The sequence below is a fragment of the Heliconius melpomene genome, chromosome 6, assembly GCF_056956725.1.
Source record: "Heliconius melpomene rosina isolate 202511_hmr_F chromosome 6, ASM5695672v1, whole genome shotgun sequence".
Classification (NCBI taxonomy): Eukaryota; Metazoa; Arthropoda; class Insecta; order Lepidoptera; family Nymphalidae; genus Heliconius; species Heliconius melpomene.
In genome coordinates this window covers 4760192-4772455 of record NC_140394.1, presented here as the reverse complement: position 1 = coordinate 4772455, position 12264 = coordinate 4760192, and the positions used below count along the sequence as shown (strand labels likewise).

The 12264-nt window shown below is 33.2% G+C and overlaps 1 protein-coding gene across 2 annotated transcripts in view; it reads left to right on the top strand.

Moving 5' to 3' along the window:
• Positions 1-12264, top strand: part of foxo (forkhead box, sub-group O) — a 54904-nt gene that overhangs the window by 31274 nt on the left and 11366 nt on the right. Inside the window, exons 3-7 of one of the 2 annotated variants that reach the window (XM_085186285.1) lie at positions 8383-8565; positions 8724-8824; positions 9766-10011; positions 10640-10848; positions 11849-12036. In XM_085186285.1, the coding sequence (XP_085042411.1) occupies positions 8383-8565; positions 8724-8824; positions 9766-10011; positions 10640-10848; positions 11849-12036 (927 nt within the window). The remainder of the gene's footprint in view (positions 1-8382; positions 8566-8723; positions 8825-9765; positions 10012-10639; positions 10849-11848; positions 12037-12264) is intronic. The other variant, XM_085186286.1, reaches the window with a different exon arrangement.

Sequence of the window (12264 nt, the reverse complement as noted above, 5' to 3'; positions counted from 1 at the left end):
AATGATCCATTAATCTGGCAGAAGCCCATGTGGCGCCACCGACATACCTGCCGACGCGACGCGCGGACGCCTACCTAACGACACAGATCGTACATTTCAACATGTGCAAATATGTATGAAATTATTAAGTTCATAAATTGATGACACGCTTATATATACTTGTGATATATATAACTTATAAATTTTGGATTTCATTCTGTTTGAATGTACGAATGAAAAATAGTTTCCCCAAATATGTGGCAGTGGTGACGTTTTCATCTAGCGTAGATCCGGCACCCGGAAGCAATTCTAACTACGATCTTCCCCTGAACATTCTATAATATATTATGTTATTAGCTGAGTTTCCCTCGTCGCGCTTGAAGTTGTTCATGCTTAAAGCAATATACGTCAGTAAGAACAAAAACTTTAAATTAAAGTACGAATCATTATGATTTAATATTATGTAAATTAGTGAATTTGTCATTAGTCATGATAATATGAATAGAATCGTAGTATATAAGACTATTCAATTTTTATCAGTGAATACTATTTTTATATTGAGAAGGGTCTAGGAAAAGATCTATTACCGTTAGTTAATAATTGGAGCTTAAAGCTCAAATTGTGGCATTGGGCGGATCTTATTAACATATATTTAAACAGTTTCTATTTATTTCCGATTCTATGACAATTTGTTCTTAATTTTGCAACCCATAAATATTTTATCCTAATATAGAGCCTCTAAAACTAAAACTATACCCCGGAGGAGGAACCTCATTTTAATGCCATCACGGTCAAGCAATCATGTTTCCATCCACAATTGATAATGAAATACATATAACCTGATAATACGATGATTATTGTATATCAATTGAAGTAATACCTTCGCAGCGATATGATAATTGTGGCCATTCACGGCTCGCAATTCACTAAGTGGATTATTTTACTTATCCTCCCTGTGTATAGTACGGCACGACTACCTTCCATTATATATTGAGATATATCGTTTACATTCTTTACTAAGTAAACATTTCCTTTTGTATAACAAAGTATACGATAGTTGATTGAGTGGCTAATTTGTACTATACTTCGAAGATTTTATCAGCACGCTCCAATTTTGTCCAGATAAAATTTAGTGAACGTTTCGGAACAGGGCAAAACTGACATATGAAATACGAACTCCCCTGAATTTAAATGCGAGCTCACACGATGCATCACGTCACCGAATGCGGAAACAGTGGCGTCTCCTGCCACCCATACTGCGAAATCTGTCGCCATATTTCAATCGCTGAATTGACACATAGCTTTCCGAAACCATAAACTTTCACGCGAAAACTTTAACCTGGCATATTTACCTTTGGAATTCTTCAGTACAGATAGCGCGAGCTATTTGACGAGTAAAAACTTATAGATAGGTCATGCTCCGACCGGTGTGGAAGTTTTCACATAAATTGGCGGTCATTCGACGCGAATATGCTGACTGAGGGAGTAACAAATATGCCAAGTTGGGTTGTTATAATAGCGATATGTAAGTTTTGTGATACTTCGCCATTAAGTTTATGAAAACGACAACCGAGATTAGATCGCACTTTCTGAAAGCTTTACGTAATTCTTTTCATTGTTTGTCTTGCCTGATGGGTGGCAATAAAACAACGCAAGTTACAATTTGAATGAGAAGAAACAAAAATAAAGAATTCACCATTCATATATGATGTTCAGCAGAAATATAAGGAAAAACAGTAGAGTAATCTGTCAAACGGTTTCCTAATTGTAATATAATTAGAGAGCAGTTTTCTTGTAGGCAGAGGGTCGCAACAATGCTGAGTTAAAATGATTAATTTTTAAGAAACCGCCGAAGGTGTCGGCTCGAATGCTTCTTGTGAGTTGACGATTAATCTTGTTCCATGCAAACACCATTCGCACGGGCTTTGTACGACGATCCCGATAAATTTTTCGCTCTTATACAATACCATTAAAAACTGCTACCGCTAGTTGGTCGTGCTCTTCCCACCGTCTCGTCGGTCCTATTGAAGGATTGAAAAGGTGTTTGCGTTTCGCTTCAAGAAAAATAGATCTCCCCCTCGGTTTTAAAAAAATTTTCGTCATCACTTAGGTTTCGATAGTTATTAAGGCGAAAATGAAATGTTTTAATTCTCCATCGTCATTCAATAACAATGAATCTTACTAAAGCAAAATTTATATAGTCATTCTTTGTTCATTGAGTGAAAGGAACCTTCTTTATCCTTTATCGAGGCATAATTTGATGCATATATTTCCAAACTAAAAGGAAGATGCATAATAATAACAAAGCAAATAAAATTCTGAACATTACTTACTCAAGATATGCAAAACGAATTATTCACTTAATATATGATATTAACATAATATAGGATATCCAGGAAATTGATAAAATTTGAATATTTTTTATGATAAAACGTATTGGCACACTCTGTAGCGTCTTAGGTGGGGTCAAGAGCGGGCTGTCGGATTTAGATCTGGGCAAACGCCAACAACGCGACCATTCCTACTCGCTCATAGACTTAATTCTCTTTTTACTGCTTTAGCAATTAGTATTACTCATTTTGCAAATATTAAAAGCTGCATTTTAATATCGAGATTTCTATTACTACGATATTTTATTAATTTTTAAAATGATGGTCATATTTTATTTTTCTGTCTATTATAACGATTGACTTTGCAGGCATCATATTAACAAGTCTCAGAAAGTCATTGATGATTAAATTTTTTAAAACTTTTGGCTATAATAACTCAACGTACTGAATATTTATTTCATTGATTCATGGTTTTCATTTTTATGGAAAAAAAGGATATCAATTACCTTCCCTAAAATATTTATTTAAAATAATTCCTCAGCAAAATTGTTTTAAAAATGAACTAATTTAGTCACAACAAATTCTAATCTGCCATTCGAATTGTGTTGATTAATTTCTTACATCTATCGTATCAATAATGTTTGAACTTTTAGACAAACCTTATGACTGTTTTTGATAAAATCCAAGGACCAGTGATAAGAAGTTCTAACCCAACCTCGTGACTTTAGCTCTAAAGGGTTAATAACTAAAAATATCAATAATATTTAGGTATCACCTAAATTATATGAAATTAGTACTTAGCTAGCTTGACAACATAATACAGGCTGCTTAATTATAAATAAGAAATTTTTGAGATGTTATCCCTCGATATTAGTTGCACATACCTACAACAAGGTACACCTTAGTAATATATTACACATTTACATTATAAGCTAGACTATTTTTAACCGACTTCAAAAAAGAGGTGGAAGTTGATGTTTTTTTATTTATGTCCAACAATTTTTTTTTTAATTGGAAGGGCGTTTTTTTTAATCCCAGGTACATAAATTGCCTCTATGCAATATTTGGGTACGTCATTAGTAATTCATAAAATGGATTTACTATAGTAAACTTTTATATAAAACATTTTTATATAGGTACCAACATATTACACACTCGAGTTTATAATTAAGTATATCAACATTTCAGTCCAGTCCAAAAAATTATCTAAATTATCGATATAAAATTATCTTTAGAATAAAAAAGGGGGGGTTTATCTTGAATGCACATTATAATGACACTGTCATTATTACTTTGTATATCGGCGTAAAGTTTACTAAGATTAGATTATATATGTTTCAATAAGATAAAATATTGGCACTTAGCACTTTAAGTTATATAATAACGAGTTGTTAGCAATAAAACCGTAAAAATTGAGTGATATTATCTTTTTATATACCTATCTTGTCTTTTATCTAAGTTCTTATCAGTTTTAAGTATTAACGCTCAGGAGGGTCAGATCAAATATACTTGTTATACTTGTTATTGTGTAGTACCTGTTACATTTTCTTTTCTATTATCTTTCAGAAATGTTTGGCTTTGAATTATCTAAGGTACTTTTACTTCTCGCCCTCGAAATATGTAAGAACCGGGTATAAAAGCATATATTCGTATTTATAGGAAAAAAAGACAGAGTCCTAGAATCTATTTGTAAGATGGTCCATTACATACTAACTTCAAAACTTGTTCAGTCGACCAGCCAACAAGCACACTGAACTTCTTTTTTTACAACTTTCAAATTAAAGTAGTCTCGTAGCTAGTGATAGGGTTAGTTTCGACCATATCTAGGTGATAGTTTCAATCAACTGTTGATATTTATCGCCTGTTTAACGATTAACATGCTAATGATACTTCAGTGATCATGGATAAATCTCGGCATATATTATTGGAAATCTTCAAAATACGCAAAACCGCCTTCTTATCTTCTCTAAGCAGCGGGTTTCTTATGTCTATCAACCGTAAAATACATCACAGCACACAAATGGTTCTTATACTATATGCATAGTCGTGAACTGTAACGCGGCGGTTGTGGGTTCGATTCCCACTTGTATTTATTTACAGTAATAAGTATATTTTCATTTCTTCGGTCTGGTGTCGAGGCAAAGCGCGGCGTTGAGTTCTGCCCCTCAACACGCAATGCCTCCAGAATTCGGCAGAAAGTGGGGAACGGAATGTCTTTACATTAGGTTCCCTCTGCCTACCCTGCTGCGTGCGGGAAACAGCGTGACGCTAAAAAAACTATATGCATATAAAGACCTCAGCTTATGTATTCATAGAAACTACGTTGATAAAATTTATACCCTACTTCCTTATGGTCGATTAAAAAAAATAAATGTGAAATGATTCGGAATGACGTATTCAAATCAGGCCTCGAAAGATTCCGACCTCAATTCAATCAAATTAGGAAAATTTCAATGTTTTATTAAGTTAAACTTTGCTGCGGTAGCTCTAAGTGAATTTATCTATACTTAGTTATCGCCTTTTGGAAAAGTCATCTAGCTAACGTTTCGGTAAGTTAAATAATTAAATTTGTCAGTGTCGGTTGACACGCCGGTGGGTTTTCTTCCGAATTTTCAATGCTGTCACGTCTGGCTCCCTCCTCTTTGCGTCGCCTCCTCTTTCTATTGTGTTATCGTGATTCCCCGATTTGAATTATTTATTGTTTCAATTCGCACTTCAGAATTATTCCTGGTTGAGCTTCAATTTGAACCAAATCAGGTTATTAATATAGCATTACAACTTTAAAGGAATATTTGTACATATAAACTTTATTCATTTATTTTTATTTATTTATTAAAACTTGCTTCGATAAATAGTGCAAAAGTATTACATAATAGAATAAAACAAGACGTAATATTATCTTGCAGATTCTACATGTATTCTATTCCTTTTATAAACGCATTAAATTTTTGTATGCGCATACATTTGAACGCGACGCATTTTCAGTAGAAATACACGAATATTTTTACGGTACCGTTGATATTCTTATATAAATTTTATTTTGCATTTAACGTTATCTATATATTTGGGATATTGATTTAGGACATAAGTTATTTTTTCTGTAATTTGCTATAATAGATGCCTGTAATTTATTATAATAGAATAGTTTAATAGTAGAGTAATAAATAAACGTATTATTTAATAGATTTGAAAATAAATCAAATCAAAAATCAGTTTCACGCCGTATCCCGCACACAGGCAGCGTAGTCAGAGAGAACCTAGTGTTAAGACACTCCGTTCCCCACTTTCCGCCGAATTCTGGAGGCATTGCGTCTTAAGTGGCGGAACTTAACGCCGTTCTTTGCCTAGACACCAGAGCGAGTAAATGAATATATGAATGTAAATAAATATTTTATTTCCTCGAGTGGGGATCGAACCCACAACCGTCGCGTTACAGTCACATTCTTGTGCCGCCACGACGGTGGACGGTCGGACTTGTGTAAGAAAAAAAGGATTTTCAAATTTTTTTTTCTTTAATTATGTATCACATACTTAAATAACTCTTAATTGTAGATGTTATATGATCTACATTGTTATCTATAATTATTTTTCCCAATAATTTGATTCTCGTCTCAAATGATAAATTATTTGAAAATCAAAATTCGTAATATAATTCGTTCAAAGTATAGTATTCGAAACTTGTTGATGATTTTCAAAGTATAAAATAGCTGCGCACAATATTAAAATGCATTTTGAAGGTCTACAATCCGTGCACTCACTCGGTGTTGCGTAGTACTGAATAATTCAATATACAGTCGTTTAGACCCATTCTGTTTCCACGTTTCTTTCATAAAATATTCCCCGCTCGAAGGTTACATCTACTACTTGTAATGGATGAGGGACCTTGAAATTATTTTTTGAGTTTTATAATAATATACATTTTCTTAACATTATATTCTTTTACAAATATTAATATTTTGATGTTTTTTTTGTAATAACACTATTTTTTTTATATTTATTAAAATACAAAGGAAAGTCTGCAATATTTATAATAAATACTGTAGAAATTATTCTAAAATTTTATGATTCTAAGATTTATATAAATTTCATTTTCAACCAAAAGCTATAAAAATAAGAAAATCATAAGCCATTGATTTCAAAGATTGCGTAACACGATATTATAGCATGGAAATTCGACAAAATTTAAGTCGGTGGAGCATTAAAGGGGACGTCGACGGAGACGGTTAATTCACCCCATAAGGGTCGCTGTGGCGCCAACAATCCTACCGTACACAAAATCCTAAGTATGATCTCGTACTCACAAGAAAATCTCTTGTCTGCGTCTGTAACGTACATACCTTGACTAAATTTTACGACAACTTTAAACAAAATTAAGGTCGTCATGCCGTAGTGGCACAAAGGGTCTGTGACAGTTATGGGTTCGATTCCCACAATCGGATTCATCACGCAATTCCTCGAAAAATTCATCGTATAGTCTGCAACAAAGTGTCTTAACACAGTGTTCCCTCTGCCAGCCCTGTCGTGTGCGGGATAGAGCGTGAAGCTGTTTTTTTTAAACAAAATTTATTCACGAATTAAGAAAAAAAATATAGTTTAGTTATAATTTGAAATACTTCGGCCAATGGTCTATGTTTTTGCTTCGCTTGTGGGAAATCTATACATTTTCAGCGTAGCGTATAAATATGTGAACGGTAATAGCTAAATTAAACAAAGGTAATAAATAAATCAGTGACCCAAACGTTAGGAACGTGATTTTTTTGCTACAGTAAGTATGACACTATAACTAATACCGTATATGAGATTTAGCTGGACGTAAACGAACAATAAATAAAGAAATTGAAATCAAAATCATTATATTCATATTTTTATTATATTTTTTTTATTATATTACTGTTTGAAGCTTTATAACATTTACTTTTATTATTTTTACGTATAAATTAATCAATCTTATATAGAAAATAAGTTGAAAATCGATATAGATATTCTATAATAATTATAATTATCTATAAATATAAAAAAATATAAGCCTCAGATGACATCTAATGTAACGTAGCGAGTTCACATTTACCCGAATGTCCCAATTATTACCGTAGAAATTCTTGGTAAGGACTTCTGGCGACAAATCCATCTGAAAGTCGACAGCCCATTTGTTGCGCGTGTTTTCACGCTTGATATATCGCACAACTTGTCCACATTTAGCCGATTTATGTGCAATTCCAATTGTTGTATATTATTCGTAATTGAACGTAGATATATATATATATAGGTACTTGCATACTTACATATATTTTACCTTTCGGTAAAGGTTAACCCTTAAATGTTAAATATAATAATTTTTTCCCCAGAACTTTAATACTAGTATGGTATATGCCTAGTTTAAAAGTCATATTGTAATCTGGTCGAGTATAAAATTTTCCATAGACAAGGAGGACACAATATAAGCATTACGAACAAGTAAGACAAGTTTTAAACTACGCTTCACAACGTCGTGATGTAAATGTGAAAGAATAAAAACGTATAGTTTACAAGCATAAGAATTTAAACATAAAATATGGAACATCTACCAATAATTTATGTATCCAAAAACTCTTCCGAGGGCTCCAGATAGATATGATATCCATGTTAAATTGTGTGTGAAAACATTGAAATATTCCTTGTTAAACATAGAGCTATTTTTACAGATTTTATGATTTTAGCTAAAAATTCCACGTATTTACATCGAGATGAACGATGCGAGAAAGTGGCAGTTCTCACAGGGCAAGCAGAAATTATTTATGGCCTGCTTTATTGCTAAACTTCATTCGTTGCTGTGGTTGCTTTTATTCCTTCAACAGAAAAAGTTGTGAGATTTTATTACCGGTGTGAGATAGGACACGTTATTGCACTAACTTTGTGTTGGAATTAAAATAGATTTTTGCGGTCACTTTTATTATTATAATGTAAACAAATATGACAAATAAGAGTATTTATAATATATAAAACTTCTTAACGGCAGATTCATTTTGTAAATTTCATTTTTATGTGGGACGAGATTTTATTGATAAGACTAACAGTGGGTGTCATATTGTTGCAGAACTCGATCCGTCACAATCTCTCCCTCCACAACCGGTTTATGCGCGTACAAAACGAAGGTACGGGCAAATCCTCTTGGTGGATGATCAACCCGGATGCGAAACCTGGCAAGTCGGTTAGAAGGCGCGCGCTTTCAATGGAAACGTCGAAAACAGAGAAAAGAAGAGGCAGAGTCAAAAAGAAGGTAATTTTAATATCTATTAGAAATGAAAGAAATTACATAGTACAAATGTAATAAAAAATATTTTTTATGATAAATTTCGAATCAAAAATCGAAAGGCCAGAGAATCAGAGCCATCACGTGTCACTATTTAATTAGAAATTTATTTCAAATATTAACAGCCCGACACATTGAGAAATGGAGTCACAGCAGACGCCACACCGAGTCCAAGCAGTTCAATATCTGAAAGTCTCGACATTTTCCCCGATTCTCCTATACACAGGTAAAAAGAAAATAACGCTGTAAATAAATAAATAAATATTCTTTAGAAAAATTTTATTCTAGTACAGTATAGTTAAATATTATTTCTTAGATTCTAGACTAGTTGCTTCAAGTAAAACCTCCACCTTTTAGATGTGTAAAAGTACCTTACTTTTAGAAATAAATGGCAACCGGCCAATTATGTTAACAAACGTAACTGTCGTGGACGACGATACTAATTCGACTCTAAAGGCATATAATTCACCTATAAAAGTAATACAATAGCATATCCTGCCAAGTATCCCACTGCATCCAGCATCTACGTCAGCAGATACAATTTACTGGTCGCATGTGAAGTCCACTTAACAATAAAAATAACCGATCGACACGCCGCGGCGTTGACCACGTTAATAAAATTGAGTTATAGGAACACTGTTACTATATGATAAAAGGTTTTAAATCATTCACGACCATTAGATGATGAGTTATGCGGATGCTAAATCTCGTCAGTCTCTCCAGTTTTATTGCCAAATATCTCTCAAAATTACGAATATAATTGACATTTATTCTGGACATTTTTTATGTTTTGTGCTCCCATTGGAGAAAACAGCCCGTAACGATCTTACGAAATTATTTTCTGTCATACTTTGCATTAATAAAATGTGTCCTTTCTGACCATTTTACCCGTTACGATGATCGCTTCATTTGGCATTCATGTTAGCGGGCCTTGATGGAGGCATTAGATTTGCATGCTCGCCATTATATATATATAAAAATTATGATTTGAAATGAATAGATTCTAGTCTAGTATTATTTCTGCTAAGAATTATCATTATTTGCTGTTCGATTATCGTTAAAATTGACCATGGCCCAAATATATATTTTATCTTTTTATAATTTCATGGTCGCTTTTATCGATTGCGAGGCTTTATTTATTTTTGACGCTTGTTCGCTTTGGCGTAGCAGCAGTTTCCAGCTATCGCCGGACTTCCGTCAGAGGGCTTCGTCAAACGCGTCGTCGTGCAGCCGGCTGTCACCGATCCCTTCTTTAATACCCTCGGAACCGGAGTGGGCAACAGATTATACTCCCTCTGGGGACTTTGCTTCGACCAGTGATTTCTCCCCAGCTGATTATACACAAGATCAAGATCTAGCGGGATCTCTTGCGGATTCCATGAAACTACACGGAGCGGACCCATTCCTAAATACGTAAGATTTTGAAACATTTAACGCTTAAGCTAGGATAAGTTTAATTAGATGCTGAATTTTTAGTATATTAGAGTATAAGCAATTTTATACGCATTCCACGAACTACTTTGATAGATTTATATCGCGTATTTAATAAGTTTTTAACTCTACAAGCGATTGGAATCTTTTATAACAGTACAGTTGTTTAAAATCTATTTTATAGTAATGTAAAAAAACGTTACGTTACGTTTATGCTACGTGATTTAAATTCCTTTGAAGTAGTTTTCTATTAAACAGGTACTAGCTATCAAAGCCAAGAAAATTATGTAATGTAAATGGTACACATTTTAAACTTAATTAACAACACAGGTGATAGAATATCATAAATCTCATCAATGATTATGTATACTGTATGTAAGATCAAACCAATATTAATTTATATGATATATAAATTGTCGCCCACAACTCCTTGACTTAACGTCCTTACCTTGTTATTACAGTTTACTATTCATTTTAACATCAATATATAAGGCTAGCCAAGGATTTTAATGCCTTGCATTCCACATAAATGTGACTCAAATAACATATTTTAGTCCAGAAATAAAAAAAAGTAAAACACTCAGGCTTGACATAATAATTCGTTAACCAGGTACGTACCAACAACGTCGTCGTCATCATCGGGCGGTTCTTACCGTTTCGCGTACGGCGCGTGCCCCCGCCACCCGCACGGGGGCTGCGCGTGCGCACAGTACCCCGCGCACCCCGCACACCCCGCTCACCCGCCGCACGCGCACCACACGCTCGACCACTTCGTCAGACCACCACCACCTGCTGATCCAGCTGATATTATGCAGACAGGTTAGTTACTACTGTTAATTAGCTAGTATCTAATAGTAAATTGTTTTTTTTGCTGGGGTTACAATTACAGTCTTAATTATTAGAAAACATTCAATAGCACTATTTTATTAGTGCCCGTGGCCGTCGTGGTCATAAACTGTTTTTCAAAATTAAACTTATAACAAAATCAATAAAAGATTACGTATTTCAAGTACACCGTTAATTAGATTAGCGTACACAAACCTACAGATAAATTTAAAAAAATAAATGCCCCTAATGACAATTTTTGTCATAAAGCATACATTTTTATTATATGTATAGATTAATTTGCCCGAGTGGAAATCGAACCCACGCTTACAATCACCAGCTGTGCCAATGCGCCACCATAGTCTAAAATGTAATTATTTCGTTTAATTACTAAATTCCAGCCTTAACCCAAAAAAACGTATACTTCCTTTTTTTAGATTAAAGACAATTAAACATGTTCAGATAAAGAGACAAGTAATATTTATTATGTACATTATTAGCTCTTATATAGTGCATATAATATATATAAGAATTATAGTATCATATTGAGGTAAAAATGTTTAAAATACGAGATAAAATTGCACAAGTTGCCATTAAAAAAACTAAAAGAATGGTTTACCAAACAAGTTCCATTTATAATATATTCATATGCCAGTATATTCTGATAGAATACTGGTTTCATATATTTCGCTTTTAACACCTGGATTCCGGTTCCTTTTCAATGAATATAAAAAAATATTATTAAAAAATTTTGGATTTGCCATTTGCCATGTGTTTTATTAACTTTGAAAGGTTAAAATAGTTATTTAAATTAAATAAGTTGTCCAAAAATCGTAAATAAGAATTAAAGTATTTTTTATACTGTTATACGGCATAATTTATTTATATTCACTCAATAGCAAAGCGCATTCGATTCGAATAAAATTAAATTAACTTCTCAATGTAATTCCTTACAATTGTTTACATTATTACAATAATATAATTTTGTTTTAAGAAAACAGCCAAACACAAATGGTGGCGACATCTGACGCCACGCTGATGAATGGTGGTATCATGGTACAGGCGGGGCCTATGGGACCCACCACAGTTATGGGGCAGATCATGGGAGCCCTCAACACGGGACTGTCAGAGGACTTAAATATAGAAGCGCTGGAACATAGTTTCGATTGTAATGTTGATGAGGTATGTTGACAGTCACTAGATTGTTTTTTTATTACAATAAATTATTTACATACTTGATATAATAAAAAAATATACAGTAAAATTTATGATCACAGTTGGTATATGGCACACACACTGCACGTTCACCTTTATATATTCTGCACGTAATAAAATCGTTTAAATATTGACATGTGCCATATTTTACATATATTATTATAATATAATAAAAAAATTAAGTCATTGACGTAG